General features: G+C 47.7%; 1 protein-coding gene across 4 annotated transcripts; it reads left to right on the forward strand.

Annotated features, from left to right (window-relative positions):
• On the forward strand, positions 1 to 26,125 carry CDC25A (cell division cycle 25A). 4 transcript variants are annotated; one of them, XM_013060450.2, is made up of 15 exons: positions 1 to 660; positions 1,653 to 1,726; positions 3,261 to 3,303; positions 3,816 to 3,852; positions 4,533 to 4,634; positions 6,840 to 6,959; positions 9,580 to 9,714; positions 10,458 to 10,532; positions 14,393 to 14,566; positions 18,767 to 18,865; positions 20,394 to 20,456; positions 20,552 to 20,650; positions 21,726 to 21,856; positions 23,832 to 23,943; positions 24,154 to 26,125. In XM_013060450.2, the coding sequence occupies exons 1-15, from the start codon at positions 491 to 493 to the stop codon at positions 24,292 to 24,294; spliced, it is 1,575 nt and encodes a 524-aa protein (XP_012915904.2). In that variant the 5' UTR covers positions 1 to 490; the 3' UTR covers positions 24,295 to 26,125. The 4 variants fall into 4 exon arrangements, with proteins under 4 accessions (XP_012915904.2, XP_044936387.1, XP_044936390.1 ...); XM_045080452.1 differs by having other exon boundaries at positions 4,536 to 4,634; XM_045080455.1 differs by lacking the exon at positions 6,840 to 6,959.
• The last annotated feature ends 245 nt before the right edge of the window (positions 26,126 to 26,370 follow it).

Below are 26,370 nucleotides of genomic sequence, written 5' to 3' on the forward strand. Positions count from 1 at the left end.
CTAGTGAGAAGCTATTACCGCGAAAGGCCACCTCAGCAGCGACAGCCCGGAAGGGAGGTGAAGGTCCACTTGGTGCTCCGCGACCCCGGGTTCGGGCAAAAAAAAAAAAGAGAGAAAAGCGAAGACAGTGTGAGCCCAGGCCGTTGCCTTGTGGCCCTGGCCGCTCTCTCTTCTCGACCGGACGCGTTTGTTTGGATTTAATCTTCAGGTTGCTGGCGCCCGCCCGCCCGCTGGCCTCGCGGGGTGAGGGGGAATCACCCGTGCATGTCGCTGGCGCCTGCCGGGTTTGGACACCCGCCCGTCCGCGCCGCTTGCCCGCGGCAGCCGCGTCCCTGAACCGCGGGGTCGTGTTTGTGTTTGACCCGCGGGCGCCCGCGGCGGGGCGCGCGGCCGAGGCCGGTGCCGGCGGGGCGGGGCCGGGCGGGCGGACAGAGGCGGAGGCAGAGGCGGAGGAAGAGAGAGCGGGAGCCCTGGGAGGCCGGGCGCCGCCATGGAACTGGGCCCGGAGCCCCCGCACCGCCGCCGCCTGCTCTTCGCCTGCAGCACCCCTCCCGCGCCGCAGCCCGTCGTGAAAGCGCTGTTCGGCGCGCCAGCCTCTGGAGGTCTGTCGCCTGTCACCAACCTGACGGTCACCATGGACCAGCTGCAGGGGCTGGGCAGGTGAGGAGGGTCTGGCGAGCGGAGCCGCAGGCCGCTGGACTTCCAGTCGGCTCTCGGGTGGGGGTGGGGGTCCGGCTGGGAAACGGGCCGAGAGCGGGACGAGACCTGTCCGCCGCCCGGCTGAGCTGAGGCCCGCCATGTGCACCCGCCCCCCCCCAGGCGGAACGTGGGGCGGGAGAGGCCGTTCGGACCCTCCAGGGCTGCCCTCAGCCCCGAGCCGGGCCCGGTAGGGGGTGGGGTCGGCCTGGGTTCCCCACCTTGGCCTCCCCTTTCAGACTGCTTTGTACTTTTTTTCTGTCCCAATCCCAGGAAGCTCTTTGTAATCTACCCCCACGAGGGCAAAGCGGACCCTTCCAGGCGCTCACTTCCATCCTTTGCTGAACCATCTCGAAGGATCTTAGCTTTGTTCCTTCTCTACAGAGAGACATGGATTTTTCTTTCCTGGCGTATGTGCAAAATCATCACAGTTCCTCACCCCGTGCACATTCGTGATGTCCACCCCGCTTTCTTATCGCCAGGCCTTTTTATTCAGCTTTCCATCCAAAAACGCTTCCTGGGCTTTTCCTTATGGCAAAATACGCATCCCACGGTGTTTGTGGTGGAGCTGCTCTCCTTCGGTTTTGGACGTCCCATTGTCTCTGTAAGCACAGGTCTTGGTACGTTTTCCAGCCTCTGAAAAGCAGGAACTTGTCTGATTCACCTTTCATCCTAGCAGGTACCTAGAACACATGCTCTCACTTCAGGAAATACTCCAGCATGGTGGTCCTCTTGTCTACAGTTTTGCCCAGGCCATGCCTACCCACTCCCTGCTCATCTTTTATATTCAAGTGCTAACTGGGTGTTTTGGGTAGCAAAATGGGGCTGTGGTGTGGCCTTAGAAGGAGGTGGTTGAGAGCAGCCTGGATACTTGCTAACCTCATGGCCTGTCTCCTGTATATAACCTTGTCATTATGTTTTAGAAATTTATAGAAAATTCTTTCTCTTGCTTTCAGTGAATATGAACAGCCACTGGAGGTGAGAAACAGCAGTCTGCAGAGAATGGGCTCCTCCGAGTCAACCGATTCAGGTATTCCTTTAGTCTTCCAACATTTATTATGTATTTGCTACATGGGGAGCAAGACTTGGAGTTTCTTGTAACGTGCACTTCACCGAGGAATGGAGCGTGGTGCCTAGTTGTGATAGTAAACAAGAGTCCTGGGATTCCGTGACAAACACTGGTAAAACAGGACAAAGAAGGCCATGTGGTAGTTTATGGAGGAAACAAGTGTCCAGGGTATGCATGGAGAGGTGGTGTGTGCTTGATCTTGAGGTTGAGTAGCTGGGTAAAATGAACCATAACACCAAGACCAGAAAAGCATATCAGTTGAAATGCAGAGTCAAATGATTGTTTCAGCGAGCCTGCTATGGAGGAAACGGGCCAGTGCGTTTTATTCTAATTCATAAATTCATGATTGTATTTACACAGATGCTTTAGGTTAGGGAACTGCAAGAGCAAAGATCTTAAAATGTAGCCTTCTTAAGAATGAGGGATAGCTGGGGCGCCTGGGTGGCTCAGTGGGTTAAAGCCTCTGCCTTCGGCTCGGGTCATGATCCCAGGGTCCTGGGTTCGAGCCCCGCATCGGGCTCTCTGCTCAGCGGGGAGCCTGCTTCCTCCTCTCTCTCTGCCTGCCTCTCTGCCTACTTGTGATCTCTCTGTCAAAAAAAAAAAAAAAAAAAAAGAATGAGGGATAGGATGCTTACTTGCAGCAGCGTGGCAAATGAGAATACCAGAGCTAGCACTTGACTTCTGCAGTTATGTGGCTATCGTGAGGAAAGGTGTAGGCTAGAGCAGACGTTGGTGGGTCTGGGCCATCCTGAGAGCAGTGTCTCCTACACCTTGCTCCCTTTGATGAGATGAGCACCTTACTTGGTCTTATTTTGTTAAAGGCAGTGAAGACTTGGCTTGTGATAGGCCTGATAAATGTTTTTTTCCAGGGGCGCCTGGGTGGCTCAGTGGGTTAAGCCGCTGCCTTCGGCTCAGGTCATGATCTCAGGGTCCTGGGATCGAGTCCCGCCTTGGCCTCTCTGCTCAGCAGGGAGCCTGCTTCTCTCTCTCTCTCTCTCTGCCTGCCTGCCTCTCCGTCTACTTGTGATCTCTGTCTGTCAAATAAATAAAATCTTAAAAAAAAAATGTATTTTTCCAAGCCCTCAGATTACACATACGCTCTGACAAGATAAAATATTTGAAGTCAAAACTCCTCCAGAAAGCTGGTACCTGTTCTTTCCATTGTCAGAACTCAACAGAAAGTTAACTGGATAATCTCTGTCTGAATAACCAACTAGTTCTTAAAAGATTATGTTCAGTTCTCACATCCTATTTGTTTGATGGTGTTTGCAAGAAGGACAATGGGATTGGCAAATATACTATGGAAGTATTAAGACTTGTGCAGAGAGGAAGTTTTTGACAGTCAAATAGTGATGCCACTATAATTCCGGCAGAAGTCCAAGCCATGAGTCTTGACTGATGGCTTAAAGAAGCAGTACTAGTAGTATTTTTGCTTTATTTAATGACAAGATGGTGTTTCGTGTATTATTTCCTGAGGTTTTCTTATTTCCCACAGGCTTCTGTCTGGATTCTCCTGGGCCCTTGGACAGTAAAGAAAAGTATGTATTCACTGGTTTTAAAAGTTTATACTTAGGAAAGACTCCTCTTACTAATGTTTTATTGAAATTCTTTGTGCTCTGGATGAGAGACCTGGATTTAGCTGCCCCCAGTAAGACTTGTGGATCCTGCAAATAAGTCTGGTGCCTTTAGAGAATGAGTTGTTTGTGTCAGCAAATTTTAGGACTTCCCATCTTTTATTTCACTGTAATTTGTGGTGTTCTCTTCAAGTCTTGCCCAAACCTTTACTTCACCCTCTGGCATCAGAGACTTAAAGAGAAATGTGAGTTTTAAGAGAAGACCTAGGCTTGCTTTTTTTACCTAGAAGCTCAGTAATGTTGGGGGTGCTTGTGAGAACAGGACAGACAGCCTCAGAAGTATGTTCTTCCATTTTGCTTAAAATGGGGATGTTTGACTGCCCCCTCCCCAGACTATAGACTAGACACTGTATCTGCTAATGTGAATACCTCTCTCTTGTTTTATTCTCATTGTTTGTCTTCTGATTTCTTTGCAGCCTTGAAAACCCCATGAGGAGAATAAGTTTCCTGCCTGTAAGTTCCCTTGTTTATTTCGAGCTAATTCATATTATCTGTCTCCTTAGTTATCAGCATGACCTTGATGGTAGAACTTAATTTAGACAGCAAAACCTGCTTTTCCTTAGTCTTGTAAGCACTCCAAACACCTAAACAACCTCACCTTTCAGTTCTTTTTTTTTTTTCTTAAGATTTTATTTATTTATTTGATAGAGATCACAAGTAGTCAGAGAAGCAGGCAGAGAGTGGGGGAGGAAGCAGGCTCCCTGATGAGCAGAGAGCCTGATGTGGGGCTTGATCCCAGGACCCTGAGACCATGACCTGAGCTGAAGGCAGAGGCTTTAACCCACTGAGCTACCCAGGAGCCTCTCACCTTTCAGTTCTAACAGTATGTAACCAGTTAGATACAGGAAGTATTCTTTTTTTTTTTTTGCAGATGATGTTTTGGGGTTGATTTGGCACCCTAAATCTCTGCTGAGAGGGCTATAGACCAACCTTGTGTGGTTAGGTGGGAAGCTGTGTAGCAGGATCTTCTATCTCATGTTGTGGCAAGGTGAAACCCTGGCCACATTTCTGGGTTAACCCCTGCAGTGTGTGAGAAGCTACCCCACCCCCTCCACTGCCATTTTTGTTTTTCTTTTGAACCTGACTTTCATTGCATTGTCATGTACCCTAATGTCTTTTCTTCATTTTGACAGCAGAAGCTCTTGGGATGTAGCCCAGCTCTGAAGAGGAGCCATTCTGATTCTCTTGACCATGATGTCTTTCATCTGATGGACCAGGATGAGAACAAGGAAAATGTGAGTGTCACCAGTGTACTAACCTAGGATAGAGGTAAAGCCACAAGTGTCAGTGGCTTACATAGTATGGCTGGGCTCCTTTCTGGGAGACTAGACCTTTACCACCAAAGCCATGCATGGTCTTTGTAGTCAGAGACACCTGCGTTTGAATCTTGCTTATTAGCTGTGCGTCCCTGACCTGTTACTTTTCTCTCTCTCTCTCTCTTTTTTTTTTTAAAAGATTTTATTTATTTATTTGACAGAGAGAGGGGACGCAAGCAGGGGGAGTGGGAGAGGGAGAAGCAGAAGCAGGCTTCCTGCTGAGCAGGGAGCCCGATGTCAGGCATGGGGCTCGATCCCAGGACCTTGGGATCATGACCTGAGATGAAGACAGATGCTTAACCAACTGAGCCACCCAGGCACCCTCCCCCACCTTTTAGAAAAGATTTTATCTATTTATTTGACAGCACAAGCAGGGGGAGCAGGAGGGAGAGGGAGCAGCAGGTTCCCGCAAAGAGCCTAACACAGGGCTTGATCCCAGGACCCTGGGATCATGACCCAACCCAAAGGCAGATGCTTAACTGACTGAGCCATCCAGGCACCCCCCTTACTTCTTTTTAGGCCTCTTCGTTTCTTTGTAAGATAGGAGTAGCAAAACTTGTAGGACATTATGGAATTAAGTAAGATAATATATATAAAATATTTAAAATGGTTCCCAGCTGGGAGGATTTGCTGAAATGGTAGCTCTTAGGAGTAATTACACCATGAATACTTTTTTCCAGAAGGGTCTGCCCAGGCCCTGCCTCTTTGTGCTCACCTGGGATGAGTTGTAAGCTTAGGAAAAGGCTTCTTGGCAGTATTGAAAGAACAGGGCCAACAAGTCTCTGGGAATTACAGAGTAACTAAACTGGCAGCTTAGAGGGTGAGCTTGTGGTGCACCATCCAAAAGGCCAAGAACATCCCGGCCTGGCTTTTCTCACACCTGCCAGGTGCCTTGCACAGAGTAAGCACCCAAAACAGTTCAGTGACTTGGCTGAACTTTCATCAGCTTTCATCCTCACTATATCCCCATGTCGATTTTCTCCTCTTCCATTACCCGCTAAAATGCCACAGTAAGTGATTCTTATCATCTTCCAGACTTCATGTAAAACCTTCTGCCTCCGTAAATTCTCCCAGTAATTCCCTTAGCCACTTGGGAGTGGTTTGGAGGGAGAATACAGAAGTGAGTGAGTTCCTGCCTCAAGTGCTTGGAGCACTGCCTTGGCCTGTGTATGTGTATATATAGAGAGGGATATATATATATATAGCCTTCTACTGGACGCAAGAAAGGTGTACTGATGCCTGATTTTCCCCTGAACTTGTCTTTTCCCAGGGTTGCCTGCTTGGAACTTTGTTCTGAAGGGAAACAGTATAGATGGTAGTTAAAGAGCTCTTGTGAGCTTAGGCACATCACTTAACCTGTAAGGCCTTGCTTTCCTCATCTGTAAAATGGGGGTGATCGGTGATGGTTCTCTGAGTTAATGCACAGAAAGTTCTGAGTGCTGTGTTGGCATATAAATACTCTGTGATACTAGCTGTTACTGCTCTGACCGCTCACCACAAGTGAAGTGGCTCTTAAGTGGGGGTTTATATGTGCTTTCAGACTTGAAGTAGATGGAATCATACAGAATGTATTCTGTCACTTCTGGCTTTCACTCAACATACGTGAATCATTCGTATTCTTGTGTAAAACAGTAGTTTTCTTAATTTTCCATTGCTTTGAGTATGGAGTACAAAAACTGTTAAAGTGGAAAATAATTAACTCCTCTTGGTAGGAAGAAGGTGGGAAATAGAAAATCCTCAAACAAATCTAGAGTGAGAAGTTTTGGCTCCCATTCACAGGCAATTATACTGAAACACTTTGCTTTAGCTTAGAAGTTGTCGATTTGATGTAGCTATTTAACTCAGTGTTTTGTATACATGGCTGGTATTTATGTTTTTGTCAGGAAATAGTCTTTGTGGTGAGATAAAAATGCTGCCTTAGAAGTTAGCTGTTGACAGAGTCTGTGAAATTCTTGGTGACACAGATCCAGTGTTGAAGTTAAGCTCAGAAACAGGTAAACCCTTAGTTTGGAGACAGTTACAAAGGCGAGCGGTGCCTGCTCCCCTGATCGTCTCACCCGAGCAACAGCCAAGGCCCTGGTTTTCATGGACAGTGGAAGATGTCTTGACTCTACTGTCTTGCAGGAAGCCTTTGAGTTTAAGAAGCCAATAAGACCGGCATCTCGTGGCTGCCTGCATTCTCATGGACTTGAGGAGAGTAAAGATCTCTTCACACAGAGGCAGAACTCTGCCCCAGCTCGGATGGTATGTGCCCGGCCTTCACAGGGGAGTTCCTGATGGGAACAGAATTAAAGCATCCTCTTTAACCTGGAGTCAGAGACACTACAGTAGCTCTTGTTTTTACCTTGACTTGGTCATTTGAAGCTAGACTCACATTTTTTGGTGTTTTTGCTGTGTCTGGAGAGCAGACAGGCAGAAGCAGAATGAGAAATGGTATGTTTGGAATATTGAACTTGGCAAGAAATATTTGACCTTGTCAATTCTGGGAGATTGGGGCATTCTGGGTCATTCTTCTAAATGTGTGTACGGTGGGATTATAGGTCTTAAAACTTGCTCTTTCATAGTGCTTCCTGAGAGCTAAGAGATACTCCCAGAGTGGTTTTGTTCAGAGATAGCACTTGGCTTCTTCCAAAGGTGGTTTATTGAGAACTATTAGGGATTCTGGCAAACCCACTCCCTATGGGCTACTTGACAGTATTGGGGGCCACCTACGCCAGGGTTATTTCTTTGCAAGACTGAGGTGTCACTGCTTCCCAAGTTGCCTGCTGCAATCTGACAGCTGAAGCTAGAGAGGGCCAACGAAATGACCGCATTTGGTTTCTGGGTTTTCCTGGGAACTTGGCATGTGAAAATACAGCTTTCCAGTCTGGCTTGTGCTGTCAGGTCCAGGTCCAGTATTGTTACTCTGTCTAGCATAATCACAAAGCACTTCTATATATGTTCTGGTCTTTAAATCTTCATAAGCCTGTGAAGTAGCTGGAGTTAACCCCTTTTACGGATTGGGAAAAGTCTGGTCAGGGAGGTTGGGTGATTTGCCAAAGGACACATAAATAGAAGACCAGGATTTAACAAAACCTACTGATTCCCAACTACACAGTAATTCTTTTAAGTACTGCGTGTCCAAAACTAAATCTCTTTAGTGTGCCCTTGAAGACTACTACATCGGGGTTTATTGTGGTCACCTGGTCATCCCTAATTATAGGTGACATGTCCATCATTTGCTGTATCACGTGTGCACTAGGGATCCCAGAACTTAGGTCACAAATACTGGTATTGTAAATTTTGTTTTAAAGATTTTATTTATTTGTCAGAGAGATAGAGCACACAAGCAGGGAGAGCAGCAGGCAAAGGGAGAAGCAGGCTCCTGGCTAAGCAAGGAGCCCAGTGTGGGACTTGATCCCAGGACCCTGGGATCATGACCTGAGCCAAAGACAGATGCTTAACCTACTGAGCCACCAAGGCGCCCCACAAATAGTGGTATTCTAGTCTGAGCCTTCAGGGGTGTTGCCCCACAATAAAATTACCTGCCCCTTGGTTCTGCTGGCTGAAAACTTGACAATATGCCCCAAGCGTGCTCGGGAGCACTTGTGGAGGATCAGAGGCACCTAGAACTTCTGTGAAGCAAGCAGGTGCTTGAAGCAGAGGAGGCCAGCCACAAAGGGATTTGTGTCTTAAGGATTGTCTGTAGGACTTAGGTTGAGACTGCTTCCTTACTGTGGGGAAAAATATCCTTCTCTGAACATTTTTCCTGGCTTTGGGAAATATCTGGAAAAGATACAATTCACTATCAGCAATATTTGTATTAGTAATGTTTATATCTAGAATCTTTTTAAGATTTTACTTATTTAGAGAGAGAGAGCATGAGCAGGGTGGAGGGGCAGTGGGAGAGGGAGAAGCAGACTCCCCGTCGAACAGGGAGCCACGTGGGGCTTGATCCCAGGACCCCAACATCATGACCCAAGCTGAAGGGAGACCCTTAACCGACTGAGCCACCGAGGTGCCCCAGTAATGTTTATCTCTAGATGGTAGACTTATGAGCCATCTGTCTAAATTTCCTATATTAAATATATAGTAGTTTTAAGATGGGGGTTACCCCCCAGAGAACAACATAGGGTCACCTGGTAAAATACCTCATTTTTACTCCAGGAATAGTTCTCTCCTAGGAGAGAATATAGTGGGGAGAGAAGCTTGGGCTTTGGAGTCAAATGGGTGAGCCATGTGATCTTGGTAACCTCTCTTAAGCATGGATTTCCTGATTTGTTAAATAAGTAGAGGAGGAGTAACTCCCCTCAGTGTGTTGTGAGGTTTCAATGGAACTGAACACTTAAGATGATATCATAGTGCCCAGTACACAGTAATTCCTCAGTTAAAAACAGTACTTGTCATTCAAATTCCAAGTCTAACGGACTAGGATAGACTTTGTAGAACCAGGCCACCCTTTCCTCTCCCTGCAACCCCATCAGAGCTAGGGTCACATAGGCATTCTCTAGGCAGTTCTGTGGGCAGAGATTGTATCTGTCACCTTCCTCCTTGCAGCCGGTTATCCTGTCGTATCACAACCCGCTTCACGGATTACAGTCCTCTGATAAAGCAAGCCTTGCCCTTTGCTAGAGGCTCTCCCCAACTCCACTGTAAGGTGAATTGTTTCTGGGAAGAGGTTTTTTTGAAGACTTCCAGGCCTGATGCTGCTCAGGACTGTAGATATCAAATCCTTTGTCATCTTGGGCTGCATTTTCTTTTGACGAGTAGCTACTACAATTTTACTTCTAATAAATACAGTATGTTTTCCTCATAAAATCTAGTGACCCATCCAAGGGAATCCAATGTGATCAGTCATTTACAAGATGTGAATTCTGTCTTCCAGCTTTCCTCCAACGAAAGAGATGGCAGCGAGCCCAGGAATTTCGTCCCTCTTTTTATGCCCCAGTCCCCTGTGACAGCCACTTTGTCTGATGAGGATGATGGCTTCATGGACCTTCTTGACGGAGAGAATCTGAAGGTGTGTGTGTGTGTGTGTGTGTGTGCGCGCATGTGTTCCTACCCATTCCACTGAGTACGCTGGGGAAGTCGTGAGAAAGAACTGCAGTTCTCCAGGGCTTTGGGTGGCTGATATTTTTGTTCTTTTTTTTTTTTTTTTAAGATTTTATTTATTTGACAGACAGAGATCACAAGTAGGCAGAGAGGCAGGCAGAGAGAGAGAGAGAGGGAAGCAGGCCTCCTGCGGAGCATAGAGCCCGATGCGGGGCTCGATCCCAGGACCCTGAGATCATGACCCGAGCCGAAGGCAGCAGCCCAAACCACTGAGCCACCCAGGCGCCCCAATATTTTTGTTCTTTATAGAGACTCTGCTCCTAGTCTAGTTAAATCTGAGGTGGAAGTGGGACAGTTCAAAAGAAGACACCGGGAGGATCCTTCTTACCCTGAAGGAGCTGACAGTCTTTTTTGTACAAGAAACTGGGAACAAGAAGGTGTAGAACAAGCTGGTGTAAAGCTGGAGAGCTAGAAACTACCTACTCACAAATCCTTGGTTTTTTAGCTTGGGGTGGTTTTAGCTACATGTTCAGGTGTCCAAATTGTGAAATGTGATGCTCTTCTGACCTTAACATACTGGGCAATGGGAAAGAGGAGCGAACGTTGAGGCTTCCTCTCCAGGCCTATCTGATGCTTCTCAGGCAGAGTCACACCTAATGCCTTTAAACTGTTAGGCTCTGCTGTATCTTTATAATAGTTTTTCTCTTTTAGAATGATGAAGAGACCCCATCGTGCATGTCGAGTCTCTGGACAGCTCCCCTTGTCATGAGAAGAACGACAAACCTTGTAAGTTGTTCCTGAGTGTCTGGAGAGAGACTTGAGTAATTAGACCTCTGGGACATAGTGGACTAGACTAAATGGAAAACTAATCCTTCTGCCCACATCACCACAGGGATCAGAAATAGTTGCATTTGATTCTGTCTTTCGGTCTGTGGGCCTTTCCCTTGACTGGTCACTGATGTTCTCTGGTGTAAAGCACCCTGTTTCTTTGTTCTCTTTTGTTTCTTTGTTTCCTTATTGGTGTGTGAGGAAGTCTGGCTGGGATACATACTCCCCTAGTTCTTATTTTATAATTTTTCGTTTATCCCAACCTTTGGTCAAGTTAATGTCGTGTGTGTGTGTGTGTGTGTGTGTGTGTTAATGTCTCTTCTGTTCAACTCTGACCTCTCTTACTTTCTAGTTTAAGATTTCATGAAAATGTCTGCTAAATTGAACCCCTCATAAGTGATCGTGGTGGATGGCACATTTGTGTTCTCAGCTGTGGGTGCTGGGCCAGGTAGTCTAGGGATTGGCTCTGAATGAGGCTGAGTTCACAGGCCCAGGCCTTGGTTGGCCTCAAAACCCAGGATGTCCCCCAGGAGCTGAGGAGCACACCTACGTGCGGAGCTGGCTCTCCTCTTAGGTCTGTACTCCCTAGGTCTCTGGCTCTCCTCTTTCTTAGGTTTGCTTGATTGTTTTGTCCATGCTTTTCAACATTTGCACAAACACTGCCAAACGTTTGGAACAAACGTTTTCTGCTCAAAGATTCTGTTTTACTACAGGTATTTTCCACGTGGAGTTTCAGATTATTTCGGAGCTTAAAAGTGCTGAGAGTGTTACTCGTAGATAACTGAAGTTTTATATCATTTTTATGTTTTTCCGTTTCTCCTGTATAGACTCACTCACAGCTCATATTTAGGACAGATACTTGTGTTTCTTTTGCCTAGGTCAAGTTAGACTTGCCTCGGACCCAGCCAGGCATTTGCTTACAACTGTTAGGGATAGAGGCACATCCTTGGATGGCTTCTTCATTGGTGTGGGGTCCGAAAGTGGCCCATGAAGCTCTGTGTCCCACCTCTGCAGAGCAGAACCCCCTCTGGCCCTCTGCTTTACCTGCTCAGAAAGGTGCTCTGAGTTTGAGAAGGGGCAGGTGGCTTGCTGTGGCAGTCACCAACATTGGCTTCAGCCAGGAGTTTGAGGTGTCAGTGGGTGAACTCGGCCTGTGCTTTCACACTGAGACTTCCCTTCTAGCCGGTGTCCTTAATAGGCCATTGTTAGAGCTTGTATAGCTTGTGTGTCATCATCTTGTCCCACATAGGGTTTGCCCTGCTGTCATCCTCAGCTACACCTTTGTTTGATTCAACTCCCATTTTAAAACTTCACCCTTTCAGCAGTACGACGACAGCAAGGAATGAATTATTTTTGCACGTCTCTGTCACACAGTAGCCATGGAGTTCTGGAGCCCCCGTGGGGAAGCAGACAGTAGCTTACCCTGTATGTGTGGCCACGTGTAGCCCATCGAATGGGTGGGCCTTGTGGACTCTTCACGGGCAAGAACGTCCATGCCCCTAGGAAGAGCCATAAGCTGTGAGCCACCACCTGAGTGCTGTGAGCAAGTCAGGGGCCGATCCCACAGGGAGGGCACATTTGCTCAAGGTCTCAGGCTGTGTAGGAACTTGCTGGGGGACAGGATGTGTTAATTCATGAAAGAGAGTTCATCTGGGGAAAAGCACATGGCCCTGAGAAGGGGGAGAATGGGGACGTGTGGTGGGCAGGGGTGAGGTGGTGAACGGGTATCACCCGTCTGCCAGTCTAAGGGGGTTGGATGGATTTCCCCAGGGACGCCAAAATCTGAGAGTGACCCTTAACTGGAAGGGAGGAGGGGTCAGTTACAAACAGGTTACTTAGGCGCTGGTTGTGACTATTTGGCAAAGTGCTCCAGACTTTTTCTGATTTACAGGGAGAGGAGGGAATAGTTGAAGGAATCCTAAATTAGGCCCTTGAACTATCAATATGGGACAAATGAACTATACCCTTAAGATCACTTAAAAATTATAAGCATTGCTAGTGGGCTATCCCAGTACAAATGCTCTGACTAAATTTACTAGGTCCCTTTGAAAGATGTAAATTGTGTACAGAGTGAGGAAGCTTAGGAAATGTCTATCAGTTCTTTGTTGGTGGTGGTTTTTTTGTTTAGTTTTAAAGATTTATTTATTTATTTATTTATTTATTTGACAGATCACAAGTAGGCAGAGAGAGAGGAGGAAGCAGGCTCCCTGCCAAGCAGAGAGTCTGATGCAGGGCTCAATCCCAGGACACTGGGATCATGACCTGTCCAAAGGCAGAGGCTTTAACCCACTGAGCCACCCAGGCGCCCCTTGTTGTTGTTTAATTAGATTTTTAACCAATAGCGTTCTGGGGCCCTTCACAGCAAGGACTTGCCTTGTAAGGACACTTACTGCAGACTTTCAGTTGCTGGGCTGTGTTGGAAATGTGGTTTGGGCCCTGGGGGTTGTTCACAGTTCCCCCTGAGACTGTTGAAGGCAGTGATCCTCTTCCCCAAAAATGCTTTCAGCAATTCTAGGTTAAAAAACAAACAAATAAAAAAGAACTCTGGTCTCGCTTTTCAGAAAACATTCCTTTAATATGGAATAGATTTTTTAGGAATAGTCTTGGTCTCGGAGAAAGTTGGTTTGGGAGTGGCACACTCTGCTAGGGATTAACCGGAACATTTCAAGGACGCATCACAATTATAGTATCAACTTGGAAAGGAGTGGTTTACTGGGGTATGAAAGTAGATTGTGCATGGAAGGGAAAGCCAAGCCAGGGCATACTGAGTCATGAACAGACACATGAGTTCAGACTGCCCCTACCACTGGTCAGAGTGGCTGCCCCAGGACTCTGGAAAATTAGTCTTAGAAAGACCAGGTCAAGAGGACTATTTTTTTTTTCCTTAATTAATATATTTTTTTTAGATTTAATTAATTTATTTATTTGACAGACAAAGAGCACAAGTAGGCAGAGCGGCAGACAGAGGGGTGTCTACTTCCCCACTGAGCAGAGAGGCCAGTGCGGAGCTCGATCCCAGGACCCTGAGATCATGACCTGAGCTGAAGGCAGAGGCTCAAGCCACTGAGCCACCCAGGTGCCTCTCTAGAGGACTTCTGAACACAGTTTTGAAGGCACTTGCTCCTCAGCACATCCCTGTTCCTTACAAACGTACACCCTTAGCACTATCTTAACACCTCATTGGCCCTGTTTTCTAGCATGATCTAGCAACTTCATACCTTTTCTGGATTTAGGTGGGGTATTAAAACCAGTTGAGAGCAAGGTGCAGGTTAACAAACAGTGGGGAGGAGGCAAACCAAAAAAAATGTGTTCCCAGCTGGAAGGTAACAGTGATTTGATCTTTGGAACTTTGTGTAGACAGCTTTGGAGAGCTGATTGTCTTATCTCCGTATCCTGTCAGCTGTATACGTAGGCATCAGGTATTCAGTGGCTACTATGTGCCCAGTCCTCCAGCAGTCACTGGGACTAGAGGAAGGGACCGTGTCTGTTTCCTCCCAGCAAGCTCATGACCCATCTTCTTTACCGTCCCAAATGAACAGGGGTTTTTGTTTGGTTTGGGTTTTAAGATTTATTTTAGGGAGAGCTCCAGCAACCAGGGAGGGAGAGGCAGAGGGGGAGAGAATCCTGAAGCAGACTCCGTGCTCAGGAGTCTCTGTGCTCAGGGTCCATGCGGAGCCTGACTCTAGTCGATTCCAGGACCCTGAGACCATGACCTGAGCTGAAACCCAGAGTCGGCTGCCTAACCAACGGAGCCACCCAGCTGCCCCTCAAGTGAGCAGGTTTTAATGGAAGATGGGTCTCTTTTGTTTCCTCTCTAGGGCAATCGATGCAAGCTGTTTGACTCTTCGTCCACGTGTAGCTCTGTCACCCGGTCCGTTTTAAAAAGACCAGATCGATCTCAAGAGGAGCACCTGCCCGCAAATACAAAGCGGAGAAAGAGCATGGCTGGGGCCGGTCCCGAGGAGGCAGCCAGTCCAGAGAAGCCCCAGGAGGTTGGTCTGGCAGGTGCCTCTTCGTTCAAGGAGCATGATACTGTATTTTTCAATTCTGAAATTTCCATTTAGTTCTTTTTCTTTGCCAAGACTTACTGTTTCCCATGTGTTTCAAGCATGTTCCCAGTTGGCTACTGAAGCATTTTTAGGATGGCTGCTTTAAAATCCTTGCCAGATAATTCCAGCATCCAAGTTGTGGTGGTGGGTTCCGTTGATTGTCTTTTCTTATTCAAGTTGAGATCTTCCTGGTTCTTGCTATGGCAAGTGATCTTTCTATTGTATCCTGTGTATTTGGGTATTATAAGACTGGGGTCTATGTAAATGTTCTGTTTTAGGCCTGTGATAACTGCGGGGATGGTAGGGGTGGAAGTTCAGGTTCCCCCAACACAGCCTCCCTTGACACACTGGATGGGGGTAAGCCTCATTATTATTGGGCAGAGTGGGGGTTCAGGGTCCCCACAGGGGCTCTGCTGATACCGTTCCAGTGGAATGGAGACTGGGCATTTCATTACAGTTGGGCAAGGGCTGAACAAGTTAGCTCCCTGCTTCTGACTGGGCCTGGTGTTGGGCCATCAGTAGTTTTCCCTTGGCGTTGCCTACAGTGGTGGTATTGTCTTAGTTTTCTGCCTTGATAGGCGGCCCTTTTCTTAGTCCTTTGGCTAGGGAGAACAGACTTTCCTTATGGTTTCTTACTGCTTTGAGTTTGCTACATCACTGTTTTCTGGTCTACTTGGATCTACAAATTACCTGTTATTTTAAGTTTGTTTCACAACGGTGTAGTGTTTTTCAGTATTTTCTAAGTATTCTGGTTCCATTGTTTTCTTTTAATTCAGACCTGTCATGGCCTAATAAAAGTTTAATTGTTTTTAAAGATTTTATTTATTTATTTAACAGAGAGAGTGAGATCACAATAGGCAGAGAGGCAGGCTCCCCGCTGAGCAGAGAGCCTGATGCGGGGCTCCATCCCAGGACCCTGAGATTGTGACCCAAGCCAAACGCAGATGCTTAACGCACTGAGCCATCCAGGTGCCTCTAAAATATAAAAGTTTACCTATGCTCCAAACAATATGTATCTTCTTTGGTGTCAAGTTCAGCATATCGAATTCTCTAACTTCTCATGGTTTGCTCATAGTTGGTTATGGTTTGTTTTCCTGTTACTTTGGAACTTTCTCTACTAATAATATATCATGAACTTTCTATAGGTTGAAACACCTATAGGTCTGGGATTGAGCCCCACATCAGGCTCTCTGCTCAGCAGGGAGTTTGCTCCTCCCTCTCCTGCCTCTCCCCCCAGCTTGTGCTCTCTCTCTTTACCCTCAAATAAATATATAAAAATCTTTAAAAAAAAAAAAAAAAATCAGCTAGATGACAGCCATTAAAACTACCTAGGCCTGCTATCTCCTATTTTATAATTGTCTTTGGTTACCTAATACTTGATGAGCATCTTTCTTTCTCTTTTTTCTTATTTATTTATTTATTTATTTATTTAATTTGTTTATTTGACACAGAGAGAGAGAGAGAGACAGCGAGAGAGGGAATACAAGCAGGGGGAGTGGGAGAGAAAGAAGCAGGCTTCCTGCCAATCAGGGAGCCCGATTCGGGGCTCCATCCTATGGCCCAGGGATGATGACCCAAGCCTAAGGCAGGTGCTTAACAATGGAGCCACCCAGGCGCCCTGCATTTTACTTTTTCTTATTAAAAGTGGAATTCTAGGGTGCCTGGGTGGCTCAGTGGGTTGACCTGCTGCCTTTGGCTCCGGTCATGATCTCAGGGTCCTGGGATCGAGTTCTGCATCAAGCTCTGCTCAGCAGGGAGCCTGCTTCCTCCTCTCTCTCTCTGCCTGCCTCTCTGCCTACTTGTGATCTCTCTCTGTCAAATAAATAAATAAAATCTTAAAAAAAAAAAATGGATTTCTAGGGGTATCTCGGTGGCTCAGTTGGTTAAGTGCCTGACTCTTAATTTCAGCCCGGGTTGTGATCTCAGGGTCGTGAGGTGGAGCCCCCATGTTGGGCTCTACAGTATACATGGTGCCTGCTTAAGAGTCTCTCTCCCTCTCCCTCTGTACCCCCCCCCTCAAAAAAAGAAACAGAATTCTAGACTAAAGGGCAGGAACATTTATGATACTTTGCATTTTATACATGCCAACAAATTGCCTTCCAGGAAGCTTCTAGTGTATGTGTCTATCAATACTCTTTGCTATACTTGGGATTTATCTTTTTATAATCTTAATATCATTTCTAAGTTTGTTTGTTTGTTTTTAATAGAGAAAGAGTAGGGGACAGACGGAGAGGAAGAGATAATCTTAGGCAGGCTCCACACCCAGCAAGGAGCCTGCCTTGGGGCTGGGTCTCATGATCCTGAGATTTTGATCTGAGCTGAAATCAGGTCAGATGCTTAACCAACGAAGCCACCCAGATGCCCCGGTGTCATTTATAATTAATTGTGCCCTAAATGCGTTTCCAGTTTATTTGTTCCAATCTAGGTTGAAGTTAGGTCTGTGCCTTGCAGTTAGTCGCTAGGTCTCTTATTATTTGGGCCCCTGGGCTCCATCTTTTTGTTTCTTTCTTGAGATTTATTGGTTGAAGAACTCAGGCCAGTTGTCCTGTAGAAGTTCCCAGTCCTGTGGGATATTCTGACTTTGTCTTCTATCCTCTGGATCACCCGTACACCTAAACCCTGGGAAGGCTTAATCAGATTGCGGTTCCATTTGTTTCCTGGGTGATTCGTTTACTTCGATCAGGCGGCCCGCCACTGGGCAGCCATTGATGATTATTGCCTAGGATTCTTTAACAAAGGTTTCAGAAACCAATCCTGCAGTTCCATCACTCGTCCTTTATTGGCAGAATGTTCCCACAAAGAGAAACTTCTGCGCATCAAACTCTTTGGTCACCCTTGGGAAAGACAGAATGAATGCTGGATCTCTTTGAAGTGAATGTCCCCCATAAACACCCAATCATGACGTAAGAAGGAGCCCCGGCAGCCACCCAGAGCCCCTCCTGTGCTTCCCCTCAGTAACATTGATCCGAGCTCTGCCAATGTGGCCAAGTTTTGCCTGTGTTTGAACCTTGTATCCTTGGGGTCCTACTGTATGTATTCATTTAAGTCTGGATTCTCTTGTTCAGCATTATTATTGTGAGAATCATTTGTTGTATATCATATCCATGGTTGGGTCCTCCCTTACCCCGCCTTTTTTTTATTGCTGTGTAGTATTGACAAGATTATATATCTTCCCACTCTGGCTTGCCGTTTCTCTTAATACTGTTCTTTTGATGAACAGAATTTCTTGATTTTTAAATGTATTTCAGTTCATCAGTCTTATCTCTGTTCAGTGGTTTTTGTGTCCTGCTTAAGAAATCCTTACCTCCCCATGACTAGCCCTTTTGACACAGCCTGACTAGTCTGGTAACTTCCTTGCTACTATCAGAAGGCATTCCAGGTTTATCTTGTACATTTTTTGTCCCAACCTGGAGTCAACTGCTTCTTCAAAAAGCCCTGCTTTCTTTTCTTTTTAAGATTTTATTTTTAAGTAATCTCTACACTCTACATGGGCCTTGAACTTACAACCCTGAGATCAAGAGTCGCACCTCCACTGACTGACCAGCCAGGCACCCTCAAACCCTGGTTTCTTTTAGTGGGAAATAGTATTTAGAGACCGTAATATCCTTTAGGAATGCTCATTGTACCTCTAGAGCTTCTCAGTTGTAGAGAACTAAAAAATATTTATTTAGACTTGGCCTTAATTTTAATTTCCCTTTTTTAAAAAGGCAGGGAGGGGCACCTGGGTGGCTCAGTTAAGTGGCTGCCTTCCACCCAGATCATGATCCCAGGATTCTGGGATTAAGGCCCACATCGGGCTCTGCTCGGTGGGAACCTGCTTCTCCCTCTCCCTCTGCCTGCTGCTTCTCCTTGTGCACACACATGCTCTCTCTCTCTCAAATAAATCTTCTAAAAATTTTTAAAAATGTAAAACGGGAAGAAAAATCAATGTTTCAGAACATTGGAGTTAGACACTGAAATAATAGACCTAGTCAGTGACCCACATTATCTTTTTCAGTCTAGATTCAATCAAATAAGGAAAATATTTTATTTGCTAAATATAGACATTTATATGTCACTCTCCTGGTGACATATTCTAGGTGAATGTTTTCAAAAGTCCTATTGGGAACCCTGGCCTCATTTTCCACCTTTGATTTGTTACAGATTCTACATCAGTCTTTATCCTTGGTATCTTCCCCAAAGGGCACCATTGAGAACATTTTGGATAATGACCCAAGGGACCTTATAGGAGACTTCTCCAAGGTAATTCTAAACAGATGCAAGGAGCTCTGGCTATGTGATTTGGACTTGGGGGTGTTTCCTAGAATCCCCCTCAGCCTTTCTTCCTCCCTGGGGTGGCTCTTGCAATGCCCCCAAAAGGGCATTTTTGGGGACACTCTACATGGGGCTTGAACTTACAACCCTGAGATCAAGGGGACAGAGTTTGAAGTTTTTGAAGGTAAGGAAACAGTCTCATAATCTGATGTATCTTGCTCTCTGGCACTGTCAACCTTACCAGTACTGATCAGACAAAGTAGGAAGCCACCAACCAGCCACCTCGACTCCCAACCCAAAGGCCAGGCTCCTTGGGAACTGTGTTTCTGATTATAAAAACAGTAATGCAGTAAAGTGCAAAGAAGCAAGAATAAACCCGTAGCCTCACTATATGACTGTGTATCAAAAGGTTATCTTAGAAAATCCTAAGGTTACAAATTTCTCTGTTGTGCAGAGAAGCATAGTCTTTGAGGGAGAAGGGCCTCAGGGAAGTGTGGAGGAAGATCTGAGGCCTGATACATACGGATTTACTGAGTGGAGGACTTGGCGGCTTTGGGTTGCCGTGAAATACAAGGGTGGGACAGAGAAGGTACGGCTGGTTCAGCCACAAGGATGTGAAGGCTACCAGATCAGTTTCTTACTCATCAGTTAGCTAGCATTTGTTGAAGCATTCAGTGTTACATATTAAGCAAGATTCCAGTATGAGACCCAGTCCCTTCCCTCAAAACACTTCTCATGTGGTAAGACTTGCTGTGCCGTGGACAGTGGACTGCAGAGTAGAAGGAAGTGAAGGTCAGGGCAGTGTAAGCAGACTGGGAGAAATGAAGACGGCTTGTCCCAGCTAGAAGACTGGGGAGGGTACGGGTCTGGGCCATGTTTCACATTTCGGCCAGGTAGGTTTTGAAGGAATAGGGACCTGTAAGGGGATTAAAAATAGGAGACAATTCTGTCTGAAGGGAAGAGCAAGCAGATACTACTGGGTGTGTCCTCGTTGATGGAACCTTCCATTTGAATTGAAGCTGTTGGTTATTTTTGCCATAATGACCTTACACATGGCGATGGGGACAGGTGAGCTCTTGATTCAGCGAATTGCCCTAATGAGTACTTGCCGATGTGCCTGTCTTTCCCCTCAAGGCCAGGCCAGGTCTCATTTTTCCCATCTCCAATGCCCAGCACCATGTTCCTGCCAATCTGGCTACTGAGATGAAGGTTCCTGACAAGGAGGAGGAAGGAAATTACCTGAGGTTTCTGTATTTACATCTGTCTGGCTTACTAGCTAGCTAACCTCAGATAGAGTGCCCAGCTTTACACATGAGAAGAAGGATAATAGCCTTTTAGGTATGAGCAAACATGCGATGTCAGGATGTTGACAAAGTGCCTAGATGAGTAACCTGCCTGTACTATTTAAGGTTTGTGTATAAAGCTGCCTCTTCCCAGGCAGGCTAGCAGTGTAAATGTTGCATTTATAGGCCTTTTGAGATTTACTAAGTATCTTTTCTTTCCCCCCCGCCCCCAGGGTTATCTCTTTCATACAGTTGCTGGGAAGCATCAGGATTTAAAATACATCTCTCCAGAAATTGTAAGTCATCTTTTTGGATCCTGCCACCCATGGGGTATTTGCATCTAGCTGTTTCTGGTAGCCCCAGTTGATTCTCCTGGGTTTTCTGTCCACAGATGGCATCTGTTTTAAATGGCAAGTTTGCCAACCTCATTAAAGAGTTTGTCATCATCGACTGCCGGTACCCGTATGAGTATGAGGGAGGCCACATCAAGGTATGTTCCCGAGACTTGCTGGTGAGCCCTGCTGTTGTGGGAGGCATAGAAGGAGCCCTGACAGGATCTGTGATTTTATCTATCTATCTATCTATCTATTTATTTATTTATTTTTATGATTTTATTTATGCATTTGAGAGACCAGAGTGAGAGAGAACAATAGACTCCCCGCTGAGCAGGGAGCCAGGTGCCCGCCTCAGTCCCAGGACCCTGGGATCATGACCTGAGCTGAAGGCAGACACTTAAGACTGAGCCACCCAGGCACCCCACGGATGTGGGATTTTTTTTTTTTTTTTTTTTAAGTGGCAGGATGGTCAGGGTGTGTGGGTGGCTTAGTTGGTTAAGCGTCCTCCAACTCTTGATCCCAGCTCAGATCTTGATCCTAGGGTTGTGAGTTCAAGCCCTGAATAGGGCTCCACACTGGGAATGGAGCCTACTTAAAAAATAAATAAAAAGTAAAATAAAGCGGGGGGTGGGGTGTGACACCTGGCTGCTTATTAGCTCGCATGCTGGTTATGCGAATTTTTGAAAGAGGCCTCGATTCCTGGGGCACTGAAGAGCGTTGCCTGGCCTGCACTGCTCACCGCACTGCCGCAGATGCTCGCTGTCCTAGGCCTCACACTGGCACCATCCAGGGCGTTTCTAGGTTGTACCCACTGATTGCTAAGCCAGGCCTGAGCATGCCAAGGCTCCTGACCAGAAGCCAGTCTCTGGGGACGTATTTCTGTCTATGCCAGGCTTAGTGATGCCTCTAAGTCTGTAATGGAATTAAGCCGCAGGGTGGAGGGCGGGTGTTGTGACACAGTTTCCCAGGAAGAAAGTGACTGGTTGTGCCAGCTTAATCTTTTAACCAATAAAATAGTGTATATTTTATTATACAGTAAAGGGGTACATTCAGTACGTGAGTGTTTGCCACGGTCTCAGTGGCTTTCGAAAGTCCTGAATCCATAAATACCAGTCATGTCCACTGTAGCCGTAACAGAATATGAGGTACCCAATTAAAGATGACTCTCCCAGAATCCTTATTGGCAAGTGTGATGCGTATGGATGCCAAAGGTCTCTGGTGCCTCCACAGGGTGCGGTGAACTTGCACATGGAGGAGGAGGTCGAGGACTTCTTACTCAAGAAGCCCATCGTACCTACTGACGGCAAGCGCGTCATTGTCGTGTTCCACTGCGAGTTCTCTTCTGAGCGAGGTCCTCGCATGTGAGTGTTGCGTGCAGTTGGGCTCTGGGGCGTGGGCCCCCGTAACTGGGGGGATGTGGCCGGGGATGGCTTGCGCTCGGGGCAGACGTCAGCACACTGAGCACCCTATCACACCTCCTGAGTCATTTCCATACCCTCGCCTGCATGCATGCAAATGTTGGCTTTGTGAAAGTTCAAATTCATGTGTAGCAATTGTTTTCCCAAATTCTTATCTATTAAACAGTCATTTGATTTGATGAACAGCTTCCTTGAGTGTGGCTTTTTATAGGTTTGACCTAGCAGTTTCTGTTGCCAAGGGCTTTGGGCCTTCTCCAGCCTGGCCCTGTCTCGGATGCTAGTGTGGTCTGTACTGGGAGAACAGGGGGACAGCTGGAGAGGGGGGGTGGGGGCTGGGGCAGGGCAGGGTGCAGCTTTGACCAGGGTGGGCCAAGGTAAACTTTTCATAGGCCCGCAAGCCTAGATTCTTGCACAGCCTTTTCATTTTGAACCAGTTCAAAAGTCAGGTCACATGGGGACACCTGGGGGGTGAGTCCGTTAAAAGTCCCAACTCTTCATTTTGGCTCAAGTCATGGTCCCCAGCTTTGGGCTCTGCTCAGCAGGGAGTCTGCTTGAGATTCCCTCCCTCCCTCTGCCACCACCCCACCCCCAACACCACACACACACTCAAATCTCTTTTTTAAAAATTGTTTAAAAATTGTTTAATTTAAAATTAAATTTATTTAATTGAGAGAGAGAGCATGCGCAGGAGTGGGGAGGAGGTGGAGGGAAAAGCCAATTCCCCGCTGAGCAGGGAGCCCCACACAGAGCTTGATCCCAGGACCCTGAGATCATGACCTGAGTCGAAGGGAGATGCTTAACTGACTGAGCTGCCCAGATGCCCCCATGTAAAAAAAAAAAAATTCTTCAAAGGAAAAAAAAGGGCCCTTTGCCTGCATGTGCTTCAGCAGCGCTGCTGTTTCTGCCTCACTGGCCCACGTGCACCCATAGGAGGAACTTGTCTCCCCACCTCCTTCCCCAGGACAGGGACCTGCCCTGAACTTGGCACAAAACTGGTCACAGGAAGAGGCAGGATTTCAGCGAGGACTCTGTTCCTTCACGAGTGGGATTACTCATTCACTCGACAGGTCCTGTTGCCTCTCGCCTGCTAGAAGGTGTTCTGGGCACTGCAGGGAACAGCAAAACGTAGGAGAGCAAAAACTCTTGGCCTTCATGGAGCTTGCCTTTCTGGGTGGGCAGGAAAGACAAACAATAAAAAATAAGTCAGCTACTCAGTGTGTTAGAAGGTGCTTTGGAGACAAATAAGATGAGAGCTGTTTGCCCCCAGCACGTTGGAGGAACGGCAAGGTGGCAGGAGTGGCCGAGTGGGGAGAGGGGGGGAGCGGCGATGGTGGGGTACCACATTGTGGGCCCCTGGGAGGACTTGGCTTTGGTACCCGGGATCGGGAGCTCAGGAGCCAAGGCCGGGTGAGGGTGTTAGTAAGATCTTCACAATTCAGTCCAGGCAGAGGGTGCAAGGAGGCGTCCTGAGGCAGGAGCCAGCTCAGCCTCTTTAAAAGCCACAGGAAGAAGGCAGCCGGCTTACACAGGAAGTGACGGAGGGACCCCGGTCGTGGATGTGCCAAGAGCGGAGACTGCAGTGGGGAGCTGGCTCTGAGGCTGTCACTCCCATGTGGGCAGCTCCATGTCAGTCCCGTGGGGGCAGGGAGGATGCTGGGCAGGGGCCGGCTGGTAGGGCTGTTTAACTCGGAGGAAGGACCTTCGGGGAGAGACTGTCTCCCTCCCACCACCTGGGAACTCTTCCTAGAGATCCTGTGTGGCCAGGAACGCACAGCTCAACACTGACTGTTTGCACAAATGACCGGGAGACTGGGAAGCTGTGTGAGGAGTGTTCGCACCGCCCCGCCGCGCTTGCTGCATTGTGTCATGTTCTCTGCGTCGCAACGGCTCACCTCGCTTTGGCCTGCCATCTTTGTAGGTGCCGATACGTGAGAGAGAGAGATCGGCTTGGTAACGAGTATCCCAAACTCCACTACCCTGAGCTATATGTCCTGAAGGGCGGGTACAAGGAGTTCTTCCTGAAATGCCAGGTAAGGGGGAGTCTCGGGAGGGCGTAGTACCCCCTCACGCAGCTTGGACGGTCCGATCTGTCTGGTGGGCATGGCTGTGTCTCGTCTGGAGATCTGCCCTGCACAGAGACGGGCCCTGGAACGTGCTACCCAGTGGGCGCTGCTCCCAGCCTTGCACGTGGGGGGAGCTGTGAGGCGGGGGCCCCTCATCTCGTCCTCTCCCCTCTGCAGTCTCACTGTGAGCCCCCCAGCTACCGCCCCATGCACCACGAGGACTTCAAAGAAGACCTGAAGAAGTTCCGCACCAAGAGCCGGACCTGGGCAGGGGAGAAGAGCAAAAGGGAGATGTACAGCCGTCTGAAGAAGCTGTGAGGGTGGCCACACCGGACTACAGCAGCCTGAGCTTCCCTCCGTGCCTCCCCCCTTCCCTCTTCGCTGCAGAGAAACGTGAGCGAAGGGGCCAGCCGTGTGCGCAGCGTGCGGAGAGAGGACCGGGGCTGGTTCACCTTACCCCTGCCTCTGCGCTCCCGGGCTGGGAGCCTCTTCTGTCCCTGTAAGACGTTCTCCTTCTGCCTCGGGACTGGCTGCCAAGGCTGTCACTGGCCACAGCACCGTTCCGAGCACCAAGTTAGGAAGTTCTGACTTCTCACCCCCCGAACGACCCCCTGGTGTTGGACAGACCACCTGGGGCCTTACGGGGCACTGTCCTCTCGGAGGGGAGGCGTCGGAGAGTGAGAGAGAAGTCACGGAAGCAGAAATGCTGCTGGCCAGATACCAAAGACAGCCTGGGAAGGGAACGGTCTCAGTGGGATAACCCGTATCTTTAATTTATTCAACTTCATCAATCACTTTAATATTTTTTTTTTTAAATTCCTGGAGACTTTTATTTAACTGCTTCTTTAAGTCATAATACTGCCATTCTGGGTAGGGTTTTATCATCCCAGGGACTACCTCTGCTTTTTAAAAAAAAAAAAAAAAAGATGGGAGAGAAGAGGCAAACATGTGTCGAGGGACAGACCTAGGAGCTCTGTCACCCCCAGGAGGCACTGTGGTACTGGGGCTGCTGCTATTTAAAGCCAAGGACTGAGGTACCAGTAGGAGTGGGCACTGGACTCAGACTTGACTACAGGACATAAGCTAAACCTCCCAGACCTACCTCGAAGGCCACTGAGATCAATGTGTATGTGGGAGGGGGTGACCCTGCTCTTGCCCACCCCGGTTCCCTGTGATGCTGGCTGGTACAGGAGTCCCAGTCAGGAAAGCACTTCAGGTAGCTTCCATTGGGCCACCCCCAGGTCATTGTCGGAGTGTGGTAGTGTAGGTGTCCTAGAGTGGGGGGGAGGGCAGCGTGGGGGTTCTCTGCGGGATAGGGGACAGGAGTGTATGCTCAGTGTCTTCTGTTACACTGATACTCTTGAATAGCTTTTGGTTTTCTAAAAATAGTCATTGTATGAGTCAGGGAGTATCAAATCAGTGTTGGCTGGGCCACTCAAGGGTGAAGAGAGGGACTGGAAGTCCTGGGCGTTAGGAGAGGGGCATAGGTGCATACAGATGACGATACCGAATGTGGTTCTCAGGAGGCAGCGTGGTGGATTTTGAAGGTAAAACTTTCTGAGTTTATCATGTTTGAATTTGAGGGACAGGGAGTGATGGATCGTCACTAGTTGCCCCCTCATCTAGCCCTGTGGAAATGGGGGTTTCAAAGGAACAGTCTCAAGTCAGCTGGGGCTGACTTGGCTGATTCTGGACAAGCCTGTTTGGTTCCTGCTCATGCCCCCCCGCCCCCAGGCACCAGCCTCGTCGCCATCTTTGTTCCACTGGGGTGTAGCCAACTTTTTCTTAAACACAAGAGCCAGTCTCCCCTTTTACTTCCCTTCCTCCTCTGGAGGTAGGGAGGGAAGCAGTGGTACAGGAGATGGTTTGTTGCTGTTCTTATGGGTTTGAGTTGTATTTGGCTATAAAACAATCTTGTTAGAAAAAAGTCAGTGGGGGAGGAAGGGAACAGGAAGAAAGAGAAAGGCCTCTTCCCCCTCTCACCACACATTGAGACACTTCTCAGTTGGTCTCTAATCTTGTTGGTAGGGATTCTGTTGGTTGGATGCCTGGAAAGGGAGGTGGGATGGCCTTCGGACTGTACCAGCTTAGCTCGCGTGGGTGACCAACTGTTGCAGGCTCTGAAAATAAAAACAATCCTGAACCCATACTCTCTGCCTAGTTCTTGATGGATTTAAGAGAATTGTGTTTCCCTTTAAGGTTCTGGGACCCTACTTGACTAAAACCCTTGGTGCGGGGGTGGGCGCGGCTATTTCCCCAAGAGGCCAAAGGGCTCCTATGTAGCATGGTCCCAGGGATGGCCGGAATAACCGCCAGTTACTACCCTGACGCCAAAAACTTGGCATTCAGATTGATTTGCAAGATGAAATAGGGATATCAAAAGCTTACCCAAAC

This window comes from Mustela putorius, unplaced genomic scaffold (assembly GCF_011764305.1).
Source record: "Mustela putorius furo isolate JIRA1106 unplaced genomic scaffold, ASM1176430v1.1 tig00000095_pilon_pilon_pilon, whole genome shotgun sequence".
In the NCBI taxonomy this organism is placed as follows: Eukaryota; Metazoa; Chordata; class Mammalia; order Carnivora; family Mustelidae; genus Mustela; species Mustela putorius.

Bases quoted from the DNA above. Each gene is read 5' to 3' on its own strand.
- CDC25A (XM_013060450.2), top strand. From the start codon at position 491: ATGGAACTGGGCCCGGAGCCCCCGCACCGCCGCCGCCTGCTCTTCGCC. The intron at 1,727-3,260 runs GTATTCCTTTAG...TATTTCCCACAG, and splicing joins CTCCGAGTCAACCGATTCAG to GCTTCTGTCTGGATTCTCCT. The intron at 9,715-10,457 runs GTGTGTGTGTGT...TTTCTCTTTTAG, and splicing joins TTGACGGAGAGAATCTGAAG to AATGATGAAGAGACCCCATC.